At 28.9% G+C, this 13110-nt stretch overlaps 1 protein-coding gene and 1 long non-coding RNA gene across 2 annotated transcripts; one reads left to right on the top strand and one right to left on the bottom strand.

Annotated features, from left to right (window-relative positions):
* The first annotated feature begins 795 nt into the window (after positions 1-795).
* On the top strand, positions 796-2466 carry LOC145953837 (uncharacterized). The gene is made up of 2 exons (XR_014431078.1): positions 796-1507; positions 1633-2466. It is a non-coding gene; the product is annotated as an uncharacterized LOC145953837 (long non-coding RNA).
* Positions 2467-3183: 717 nt separating this feature from the next.
* Positions 3184-7605, bottom strand: LOC109804278 (WAT1-related protein At1g25270). Its single transcript, XM_020366083.3, has 7 exons — positions 7199-7605; positions 6980-7048; positions 5087-5203; positions 4711-4954; positions 4350-4508; positions 4092-4243; positions 3184-3776 (listed from the first exon to the last, which is right to left on the bottom strand). Exons 1-7 carry the CDS (start codon positions 7390-7392, stop codon positions 3536-3538), a joined length of 1176 nt encoding a protein of 391 aa, XP_020221672.2. The 5' UTR covers positions 7393-7605; the 3' UTR covers positions 3184-3535.
* Positions 7606-13110: the final 5505 nt, after the last annotated feature.

Genomic DNA, 13110 nt, shown 5'->3' on the forward strand with positions numbered 1-13110 from the left:
TAAGGTTCCGGAAGGCTCCACACATCTCTAGAATGTTCCAGAGGGTTCCACAACATTCCACAAGCTTCTAGAGAATTCTACAATTCTCTAGAATTCTCTAGAATATTCTAGAAAATTCTATACTTCTCTAGAAAGCTCTAGAATTTTCTAGAACCTCTCCAATTAAGGAGAGATCCTAACAAATCTACGTTACTATATATCTAGGTAATCTATGTTAATAAAAAAAAAGTAATACCACTAATAGTAATTGCTTCTTATGCTAATTTTTATGTGAACATATCTATCTCTATCTATAGTATATATAAAGAGTATAACTTCTTTCTTTTCTTTACATGCAAATTTTATTATGAAAATTTATTATTCTTGATTCGTTATTTTTATTTAATAAAAGAATTTTACATTTTGACATTTGGCACAGGCAATCTCTTTTTTTTGGTGCCTACTTTACTTTTTCTTATGCATAGAGTGTAGCACGTACGGCATTGACAATTTGACATCATTCACGTAAAATAAAAATTAATAAAAAAATAGAACATAGAGTGGTTGATTATACACCATCAAAGTTTAAAGAAATACATCTGATGGCTGCAAAATGTTTCCCATGGTGGAAGATATGCTTAACTTTTCCACCTTAGAATCCGTTAGTCAAATTTAAGTTAAATTCATCTGTACAATAATTTAGTTTAATCTAACTTTTGGTAATCACCTTACCATCTTTTTAAAGAAATTATAATATAATATTTTTTCGTTTTAGTTTTATTTTTAAATAAAATGCAAACATAAATTTTTTCTATATCTTTTTAAAAATCAAATAATTAATTATATTATTTTAATATAAAAATTATAGACAAATTTATTTTAACATACGTAAAACCGAGAGTAAATGTACGGGGTCGTTCTTGTTGACATAAAAAAACTCGGTGCAAATTAAATCATGTCTTGCATATGGGCTGCTTGGGCTTCATCTCAAGTTCGGCACAGGTTCGGTTATAAATTAAGGCTGGTGATAAACACACCTCCATTTTTATATAAATACACCTCCTTTTTTTTTTAAATATATGAAATTCCTAAATTACCCTTGTTTGTACCTCTTTTCTTCTTTTTCCTCTCTGCACCTCTCTTCTTTTTTTTTTTTCCTCCGCACGCACACCTCTCTTCTTCCTCCTCCTCCGCGCACCTCTGTTTTTCTTCCTCCTCCGCACGCACAACTCTCTTCTTGTTTCTCCTCCGCACGCGCACCTCCCTTCTTGTTTCTGCACCTCCCTTCTTCTCTTCTTCTCTTCTTCGTCACTTTCTTCTCCAAACCATTAGAACTTGTTTTCTGCAGTTTGCTTCTCGTTGTCCTTGCTTCTCTCTGTCATGCTTAGAATTCGTTTGTTTCCTCGTAGATAGTCCATACTTTTATGGTGGAATTACAAAAGGTAGCTGAGGATCTGCCAGATGTAACAAGATAAATGAATTCACAACAACAATTAAGGAGTACTTGATTGTTGAAGATCTGTCAGATGTACTGCTCGTAACCTGGCCACAAATGTTACCCTTTTCTTTACCACCTTGTTTCAGTTTTTAGATAAGCCTGCAATGTGTTTCATCAACCTAAACCTTGTTTCTCCATTCTGTATGTTTTCCCAGGTCGATATCACCAAAACTGGTATTACAAACTTTACAGGCCCTGAAGGACCATTTGATGTTGAGGTTTTTGATTCAACAAGTGACTATACTAAATTGATGAAAAGACTTTTTTACAACTTTATCTTACGCTCTGCATTTATGCAAAGAAGTTTTACGCAAGAGGATTTATTTATATCATGTCATGATGCCAATTGACCTGCAAAACTGGAGAACATTGAAGGAAGAAAATGTTTAAATTGGTCAAACTGCAAAAGTGTTTTAATAGATTTTCCTGCCTTTTCCATCTGGAGTATTCAGTTTAGAGTCGCATATGAGGCAGTTCTTCTTACTACAAGCAATCTTGATTTTAATAGATAATCAAATGTTATATGTTCACTAGTGCTTCCACTGATTGAATCCTTTCTTACTCCATGATTGAAATTTCGCAGGTCAATTTTGATTTTGAATCTATGAGGAAACAGCTGTCATCTCCTAAATTCACATTCTAGTATATTCTAGTCTATGAGGAGGTGCGCGGAGGAGAAAGAAGAAGAGAGGTGCGCGTGTGGAGGAAAAACAAGAAGAGAGGTGAGCAGAGGAGGAGGATGAAGAGAGGTGTGGGTGCGGAGGAAAAAAAAGAAGAGAGGTGCATGAAGGAAAAAGAAGAAGATAGGTGCAAATAAGGGTAATTTAGGGATTTCATATATTTAAAAAAAAAAGGGTGTATTTATATAAAAATGGAGGTGTGTTTATCACCAACCATAAATTAATTGTGGGTCATGTTGGTCATTGGGTTTTGACAACTTTGTTGCCTAAATCAGAAATTGGGCTGAATTTTCCTTTTACTTCGTTCAATTTTCTATTTCTTCTTTCTTGTATTTTTTTTTTAATTTATCAATTTCCTCTTCATTTTTAATAAGATTAAAATTGATTTTTTAAATGATAATAAGACGAAATAAATACTTAGATAAAAAGTTGAGTATTCATATGGCACAAGAGAATTCGATATTTAATTGACAAAGTAGCGGGTACCAAATTGAACAATATCATATTTTAAGTCACTTAAGTGCCAAATTTGTCTCCCACATGTATTCTTCTTCCTTTTTTCTCTAAATTCTCTTTTGGTTTGGATATTAAATATGTCCGCAATATAATTTAGGAATAAATTATACGATTAACATCATATGAAAAGAAAAACATTTTTTTTATTGATTATTGCATTGTTTATTTTCAAGATTTTGTTACTAAACAGAAATTGGTAAAAAAAAAATTCAAAAATTACTAAGAAAAATAATTTTTTTGTAATAGAATAATACTAATAAAAAATGTATTCAACTATTAAAAGCGATATATATATAATAATTTTTTTGTTAATTTACATTTGCTATCTAATGTATTAATTAATTAATCTCAGTAAACACTTAATTCAATTTGTTAAGTTATAACCTTAATATCGAAGTCTTTTACCTACTATCTACCTTCTAACTTATATGCCTATGAGGCTATCACTTATGCAAAATACGCTTTTATTATTTTGAATTGAGTAAATAAATTCTTTTTTTAGAGCTGAAATCTCATAACTACTCGTAATTGTATTTGTCAGATATTAGTATTGAGATTTAGTAACAACCACAGATTTGAACTTGCTAAAATACTGAACCCCTTAAGAAAAAAAAAAGGTGTGAATATTTTTGGGTCAGTGCACCTAACAAGTGTGCATATATGAGCAATGATGACACTTAAACTTGCTAAAACGTACGTGCTTTTCAGTTTTCCAGCACTAGCTACCAAAAACGGCCGTCGCACGTTGTTTTATCTAAACTAATATCTATTGTAGAAGTTAGAGCACAAATATGTTGAAAATTTAGGCACGTGAAGTATGATTAGAATTTTCTTCTTCACCTCCTTCGTTTCCTTAATCGTGTCAATGTGAATTATGCTCTTCGTGTCCATCGTCGTTAATATCCCTATCTACTTGTGCACCATTTTCATGGGTTTCGTTTCTGTTGCTTTTATCTTCTACTTGAGAACTAACCACTATTTCCACCGTATTAGATTCGTTCGGACTTTCTGCTGGCATTAATTGATTCTTCTTCTGCATCTCTTTACTTTTGCCCCATATAACCACATATAACCCACTCACAATCAGCACTGCTCCAATGATGCTGAAATTAACAAAAACATACAAGTTAATTGGTTTAAGTTAAGCAACAAACGAATATTTTATGTAATATATATGTAATACGGAACATTAATTAGTGTATATGGCCCACATCTTCAGTTGAAGTTACACTAAAGATATTTTATGCAGTGTTAAGTTGTGCGTCACTAGATCGTTTAGCAGCATTAAATGAATAATTATCAAGCTTACCTAACTACAGATTGTGGGCGATAAATATTGAAGTTATAATGCACTTTAGAAACCTTATTACAATATGATAATTATATTTGTGAAACGTATATATATATATATATAGTACCTTCCAAGGTGTAGCTTCTCGTTCAACATGGTAGTACCAGCCAAGGCCACCATGACAAGCATTAGGGGGTTAAAAACAGAGGCAAACAATGGGCCTCTCATCTTGATGCACCACGAAATCACAACCACCATCACCCCAGAAACCACCACACCCTACACCATGTGAAATTTATTTAATTATATTCATGGAAAAATATAATGTCATAGAATAATAGTGAATAGCATATATAATTATATATACATATATATATATATATACCGAATAAGCTGCAGTAAAAAGTCTAATATTCCAACCCAACCTCCACTGACTCCAGTCTCTCTCAAGGCAAAGTGCGAACACAGTGGACTGTATTGCTCCCCACAGTGACATCAATGCCGTACTTGAGTAAATACAAGGGTATCTTTCACTCATCTTCGCCTGAGCAGAAATAATTCAAGATATATATTAATTATGAATATAAAATATGTTTATCAAAATTAAACTATTTCAATGACACCTGACAAACAGCCACTCGAATGAAGGTAGTGAGATAAGTAAGAGAAAGAAAAAATAAATAATAAATGAGATGTACGAGAAGGCGTAAGAAAATGAGGGTTAAATTAGCAAAAGCAAAAAGGACCTGAGTGATGAGCCACAATGCATAGCTGATGCCACTGGCTAGGGCGAATAGAGCACCCAAGATGTGTTTAGAACTTGTTGCAGTGTGCGCACCGTTTTGGTGATGCAAAAGGTTTAAGTGGAAGGTCCCAAAATTGATTTCCTTTCCTTTAACGAAAGTAAGTACCATTGCACCACTGATTCCAATTAATGTACCTACTATTTTCGCCTTCCCTGCTGCTGTTCCCAAATTTAATCTTTCCAAACTGCAAAACAGTTTAATTATTTTATTTAATCATTCAATTTGTTTTTTTTTTTCTTTTCTTATAATTATTATTTAATGGACTGAGAGAAAAAAAAATGAACAGAAAAGAAATTGGAAGAGGTGGAGGGTATACCCGAAGGAAACGGCCAATATAAAGGTTATGGCGGGTACAAGGTTAGCCATTGCGGATGCAAACGTTGCGGAAGTTAAAGACAGGGCTTGTAAGTAGAAATTTTGAGCTAATGTTCCCCTGCATATTAATGTTCAACACAAATTATAACCAAAACAATTCAATCACTGTTAAAAAATGAAAAAAAGAATGTTAAAATTAGACACTCTAGAGGTTCCTTAAGATAGATCAGAAGAAATCAAATATAAATAATTTACGAGAATACAGAGATAAAGAGAAATTCTGAATTTTAAAAAACTATTTCATTTATTTGATGTGTCCGAAATCTTCACGGTGAGAAAGTTTGTTTTATTTATTTATAACTTATACATTACTTTAGTATATAAACCTATTTACTAATATATTACAAATGTTTGATAAGTTTGTAACTTTATCCTTACTATTTTAATATATTTTCTTTCTTAATCATTTTTATGGTACATTCTTTTAACTATTTCAATCATAGTTTTAAAAACCGGACCGGTCATCGAACCGGTTAAGGTACTGGGTCAGTGGGTCAAAGGTTGAACCGGTGGGTCACTGGTTGAATCGCATGACTCGATTTTTATTTATTTTTATTAAAAAATATTCATATTAAATATATTTTATACTTATAAATTTTAATAAATTCATATCTTATTTTAAATTTTAATTTTTCTATATTATTTAAAATTATTTTTATTTTTATTTTGTAAAAAAATACATAAAAAAATTACATGTTAAACAGTATATTAATACAAATTAAAAATATAAACAATATGTACATATATAATATGCTTGCAATTAATATCACAAAATAATATATGTAATATTTACATAGATATTGCATTATTAAATATATAATTTAAAATTAATAATATACTATAAAAGTTATTTAAGTTGTATATATTGCAAACAAATATATTAGAACAAGTAGTCATTGTTATATTTAATAAGACTTCTTGCTTTTTCATTAAGAGATTTAATTTTCATTATTATTTTTGTGATTTATGGTCCCTTAAAAAAATTTTAAAAAAAATATTTAAAAAAAGTGGTTGAACCGGTTTGACCGACCGGTTCACCGGTTGAACCGGAAAATTGACCGGTTCAATCCGGTTTGAAACGGGTCGACTGCATAACCGATCCAACTTCAGATTCGGACCGGCTGGACCACCGGTTCCCGGTCCAACCGGTCCGACCGGCCGGGTCGGTCCGGGTTTCAAAACACTGATTTCAATACATTTCCTTGTCTATTTTAAAAGATCTCCGTATTATGTTAAGTTTTAATAAATATTTAATCCTTAAAATAGGTTAATTTTAATTTAGAATTAATGAAAAAATTAAACTATGACTATATCAAAATATTTTTAAATTATTGTAGTAATTACCTAAAATTATATTTTATTTATGAAATAAAAATAGAATTTTATAAAATACATATCTCTAATATATATACTTTCTATTTATCAACCATTTCAATAATTCTTTTATCAAAAAATCGCAATTAAACAAAGTATTACCCTAAAAGATGACAAAGAATTTGAACTTGAAAATAACATTCTCTTTGAACTATCAAAATCCCACGCGCACATCTGAACCTATGAAAATGTTGTTGTATTTTACATTGTAATAATAAATAGCGTTTTGTTTGTAGAAAATTCCTAAAAAGTTGGGACGTCATAGATGGATTGATATTGAAAATGTAGATCTAGAAAGATCACGAAAGTATAGGTAGGTGATGGTGCAGAAAGAGTCGCGCATGCTTAATTAAGAGTCCATGTGTACAGAAGAATTACCAAATTGATTAAAACTAAGCCGAAAGAAGAGCATGTAAATAAAGAATTAATTAAGACATGTGTTAATTAATTAATTACGTACCCAAATAAACCGCAAAGAAATGACTGAAACAGTACTGTCCAAGTCATGTTCAAATTTGTCCTCTTGTTCCTGCCAAGTGCCAATCAAAAAAGTGTGTTAGTTTGGTATTTGGTGTTTAATATTACATTACGTGCCAGTGTTGTAGTATAGGAAAGAGTAATAACAATCAAGAATTAAATTAAGCAAGGTTAGTGATGATTAATGAATGAATGAATGAACCTTTCAAGAATAAGGGCAAGTGGCGCGACAAAAGCTGTGGCGAATAAAAAACGATAGGCAACAATAATCCTCAAACTCATGCCATCGTTTACGACAATCTTATAGAAGATATTGACCCCAGCAAATGCTATCTGCACCACTATCATTAGAAGCACAGGCCTAAGGCCCTGCACCACATTGCACAATTTCTTCATTCTTATTTATGAGCCAACGCTACCACCACACCCACGCGTATGGCAGCGTCCAATTGAATTCTGCAGAATTCTATAATCAAAGTGTTTGGGTCTGGGTTATTATAGGTATATGATTAGACATGAGAGAATTAATGTTTTAGAGGAATTAATGAAGAGAGTGTTGCACAAATTGCGACTAGTGGAAGCCAGAGAGGGGTATTTATGCGCCAGGCAAATTCCAGAGTTAACTCCCACGTCACCCTCTCCAAATACCACACGCTTGACACGTGCCAAAAGCGTCTTCGTGGGGCAATACTCAATTTCCACCCTCCTCCCCTTCTGCTACTAACATGCCTTAGTATCGGTGTACTAGTGTAGAACTTGTCTTCTTGCGTGTTATAACTTACTACTACTAAATTTTTTTATTTATTTACTTTTTAAATATTAATAATAATAACTTTATTTCACAAAGTTATTATTATTATATTAAAAGTTAAAATATGATTATAAATTTGTTTAATTAATATTTACATGAAATATCAATAAATAAATAAATAAATAAATAAAAGTGGTATGTAAAAAATTAAGATTTTCGTATTTTTTAAAGATGACAAATTAAATATTTTGAAAAAACAAAACAAAACACTCGAGGAAACCTATAATTAATATAAAACAAAATAAACATTACTTTATTAGTGCCTTTGAGTATATATTTTCAGAATTTATAGTTTGTCCTTTACGGCTTAATCTATAGAAGAATTTGAGAAGCAAATACCATTTTGTATATTTGGTTAACACTCTAGAAATATCGACACAATTAGTTGCAGAAAGGTTCTGGTAAGTGGAGTTAGATTTCAATTAATTCGTCTAAGAATCAAAAGAGGATGACAAGTTTGCAAGTGTTGTCTTCTGCAGCTTCTGACGTGCTTCCAATTAATTGGAATCATGTTGATGGTGATATAAGCATGTGCATGCATGCTTGCAAGTGCCACTAAAAGACATAGGCATGTTATAGGACAAAGAACTTATAAAACTGGAAAGGTTGGTGTTCATTCCTAATCACATGGCTGGTCTTCATTGTGTTCATTTAGACAGTGCGCATAGGCTTTTGGTTCCGCCATTAGTTCCATCTAAGATTTATTACAACACCAACATGTTAAAATTTACTAAAAGAAATTGCAAAATTCGATAACTCTTACACCTTATATCTTATTTAATGGCTCAATTATGATTTTATAGCTCTAATGAATTTTAATTATTAAAAAAAGTATATTTAAACAAGTACACGTATTGTTAACTCTTCTTTCAAAATAAATATATCCTTGATGCATTGAGTAAGTGCCACGTAATAAGTGTAATCAATCCAATGTATTAAATTAGAAGAAAAAAAAACAATCTATTTGTTTAATATTGAACTCGATTAAATCTTGTTTATATTTCATTCAAGTCTAGCATGGATGTAGTTTAACAAAATTTAAAAACTTTTGACGAAACATAAAAGGATTATGTGGTTTGGATGGTTTTGGATGAAGAAAATGCATGAGATGCTTATATCTTGAAAACCACCTTCATGATAGACAAGAGATGGGAATATCTATGATTAATTACATCACTTTGAGATCCACATTGTTATTTAACTCGTGTGTTCGTACAATTAGTTTGTTGTTTTAACTGCTAGCTTATTTTGAGATTAACTCGCCGTGATGAATTATATCTAATCAAAAGTAATCCTTGATTGAGCCGTTCCTTCAAATTAAATTCATCCTATTATCATCGCAACTCCATAAAACTTTATAAAAGAATTTAATGAGCAACGTCCAAGTGGAGAATAATCAAGTTTGCTCTGCAAAATAATTTAACAATAAAAAAAGTATCAAGAGAAATACATTATTTGAAATAAATTTTTGAACGCATTCCTTTTAATTAGTTAAAATTTTATTAAAAATATTTATAAGCCTCTCATTTTATTTAATTAATCTGTATCTTAATTTTATAATTTTAAATTAATGAAAAATAGTATGTTGGATGGGATGTATTAAAAAATGTGTCAATATAGTTTTTAAAAATAATATATATATATATATATATATATATATATATATGAATTGTTAACATATTTTTACATTAATTTTAGTTGGAATATATTAACTTCTATCAAAACTTTTAAATAAAAAAAACAATCAACTCTTTTATTTCAATAAATTTAATTAAGAGATATTATAGTAATTTATTATTTTTTTTTTAAAAATCATTTTTCTCTCTTATTCACTCATTCTCTCTCCTTTTCATCACTAACTAATTTTTCGTTTTTGCCAACTCGTTCTCTCTTCTCCTTATTACTCACTCATTTGTCTCTCCTGTCAATTCATTCTTTCCCCTCTCTATCAATGGAAAAAGAACAATCATAGAAAAGGGAGAAATGAATGAAAAAGGAGAAAGAATTAGAGAATAAATGAGTTTTTTATTTGGTCCAAACTTTTTTTGATAAGTTACTAATATGGGCCAATTAAAATTAAGGTGACAGTATGATTTTTCAACCAAATATTCAGCATGTTTATCTTGGGGCGTAGGTTGATTATGTTATATGAGCAAATACACCCCAATTCTCCAAGTGACGGCCCGTTATGCCTCTTTTAATAGATTACGTTTTTACGATAGTTTTGGAATATTGTTTCAAATTTTAAATATCTAACACATTGTTTAAATTTGTACAGATATGATATCTTTTAAGGATGTTGTTTTGAATTAGAAATATTATTTTTATTTTATATATTTTCTTTCTCTTATAGTATTATGATGCAAAGTCAATAAATGGAGATTTTTTTAATCAGAAAAATCACTCTGTCTCCGGTGTAGATTGCCATCCTAAATAAATTTGGGTAACTTTTTTTTTTCTTCCATTTTTTAATTGTATTTCTTTTTGTGTGCGCGAGAAGTTTTTGTTACCCACATATAGTAAATGCACTTGATCATATCATTTAGTATCAATGTCCACATGAATTCATATTTTATATAAGTTCAATTTGTTTTCAACTATTTATCATGTATGGTTTGAGCACGAACATTCTTTGAGAGACAAAATGATATAACCAAAGAATTGCATAATGCATGTTGGATTCAATCCATAGTCCATAACAAATTAAGTTTTTAGTATGGTACCATATGGTGATACACAAGTGCTATTGGTTATACTGTTTGATAAAGAGTCGACATGAGTTCAATTTCCGGGTTTGGAATATTTTCCAATTGTCTCAAGGGTCGTGGGCAAACAATTTTTTAAGAGGAAGATCATGATATAATCAAAGTTTCATGACTAGAATGTAAACTAGCCGAAAAAAACACTATGAGGTGTCTTTAGCTAGTGAAATTAATTTATAAGTTAGTTTATTGAATTTAAAATATTTGATAAGTTTAGTTTATAAGCTATCTAATAAATGGTTTCTAATTAAAAAAAAAAAAAAAAAGAAATATTACAAGTAAATTAATGAAGATAAAAAGAAGAAAAAAGATAAGAGTTTATAAGATAAATGTCTTCAAATAATTTATGAGTGTGTTTAGTAAAACATTTCAAAAGTTTATAAATTTTTTTTGACTAACTTAAAAGTTAGTTTAATCAAAATAAAATTATTTTATCCGAGAATTATATGAGTTTATTTTAAAAATTTATAGCTTATTTTTATAAGCTAATTCAAATAATTTACAATTTATAAGTTTTTTTTTCTTTCTCCATTTTTATCATCATTAAGTTACTTGAATATTTTTTTTGCCTTTTTAATTTATAAAGTATTTTATCTATGTTGTAGTTTTCTCACTCTCATTTGTAAAAACTATTTTATGTCATTTTACAACTAGTTAATTAATCAACTAATTTTATCAAACATTTTTGTTTTAATCAACTAGTGTATAAATTTTTAACTTTTCAAACCTTAACTTATAACTAATAAATTTTTAGCTAATTTAAAAATTTTTAACTAATTTTACTAAATAAACTCTATAAATATAAGGGAAAAAAATCCTAAAATAAGATTTTGTATCAAATAAATTTATTTTTAAAAAAAGTGCTTATAAATTTATTAATGTCCTGTGAAAAATACTCACGATAGTTATTTAAGACCAAAATGAGTCATTCACATTTGGACTAAATGAGAAATATGCATATTTATATATAGAAACCAATATTTTATTTAACTTAGATTAATTACTGATTAGTTTACTTAAGTTGAAAAAAAATGGACTGTTTGTAGTTGTTTTTAAATAGCTGCAAACAATCTTAATTGAAAAAAAAACTAAAACTTGTCATTTAGCTTTTATAAATATATAATTTTTTTTATTGTTAATTCTAATAAGTCTTTCTTATGTAATTGACCCGTGACACATCCACATGAATATCACATAGATACCTTATGTAATTTGGGTGAACTAGTCAACACTTGATAATCTCAACACCCAAAACTAAAATCATTGACAAAAATTAAATTAGGGACAAAAATATTAAATGAACTAAAAAAAACAATATTTTAGAGACCAAATATTAATAAATTGAAAATTTTACTAAAATTATAGTAAAAGTATATTAAAATTACAATTGTTATACGTGTTAATAAACATTTTTTTTAAATCCTTAATCTACTGAAGATATTATATATATATATATATATATATATATATATATATATATATATATATATATATATATATATATAGCTATATATAGCATTTTCTAAATTTGAGTATTAGAAAGGTTTTCGTTATAATTGCATAAAATGTACGATGCCTATTATGTCATTCTTTTGTCTTGAAGCTATTATAAATCAAGGTTTAAAAGAGAAAAAAAAAATGGATGTTGAATGAGTGATGATTCTTTCTAACAAAACGTGGTGACTTTGGTGAAAGTTGTGATAAATTGTTTAAATGGAGATAAATAGCTTGTGTTCTGATTATCAACCTTTGTTGCGTATGCCCTTATGCTATATACACATCATTAATTCATATATATTAATCAGTAAATGAATGTAAATAACACAACATGAGATACTCCATCACTGTTTCAGTTCGTTTCTTCTCTAGATTAAAATAAACAATTAATCTTTTTTATTTATTATTAAAATCATTTATAATTTCTTAATATATCCTTTTACTTATTTTGTACATTACTTTGAAATTTCATATAGTATATTGTTCTCTTTTTTCATAGAATATAATTAAAAAAATTCATGTAGTATTATATGACATTAATATAATAGATTAAAAAATTTCCCTTTAAAAGTGACATAAAATTTGAAGGTTAGTATAATTATGTGATTAATGACTAACGAGTTTATCATTAATGTGGTAAGCAATATAAAATATTACTGCAATAAATTAAAGGCATGCAAATTAGAATTAATGAATAACATATTATGTGTTAAGTGGCAAAACGTACGGATAATGAGCTATGTACAAAAAATATTAATAAATAAACATCACTTAGTGTATATATTATATCATTTGGATTAATGTATTAATACCAAACTGTTGGTGGATCGGACGTATTGGCTTGCACTGAAGATAAAGCAGTAGGTGTACACCAAAAGAACAAGATAAAGTTGAATGTCTAGTAATAACAAAGCCAATTTTGATTTTACAGACATAGTTCCCCCTTTTTCTGTTGCATTTTCTGCTTCCAATTGAATTCTGCTTGTTCTTTTATCATGTTACAAGTTACTATGTTAGTGGGTGGTTGTGAATATTTTAAAGAAC

This window comes from Cajanus cajan, chromosome 1, assembly GCF_000230855.2.
Source record: "Cajanus cajan strain Asha chromosome 1, NIPB_CcT2T_4, whole genome shotgun sequence".
Classification (NCBI taxonomy): domain Eukaryota; kingdom Viridiplantae; phylum Streptophyta; class Magnoliopsida; order Fabales; family Fabaceae; genus Cajanus; species Cajanus cajan.

Excerpts from the sequence above, each read along its gene's own strand:
- LOC109804278 (XM_020366083.3), bottom strand. The coding sequence starts at position 7,392 with ATGAAGAAATTGTGCAATGTGGTGCAGGGCCTTAGGCCTGTGCTTCTA. Across the intron at positions 7,049-7,198 it reads CTTGCCCTTATTCTTGAAAG|GAACAAGAGGACAAATTTGA; the intron begins GTTCATTCATTC and ends GGCACTTGGCAG. Across the intron at positions 3,777-4,091 it reads GAGAAGCTACACCTTGGAAG|CATCATTGGAGCAGTGCTGA; the intron begins GTACTATATATA and ends TGTTAATTTCAG.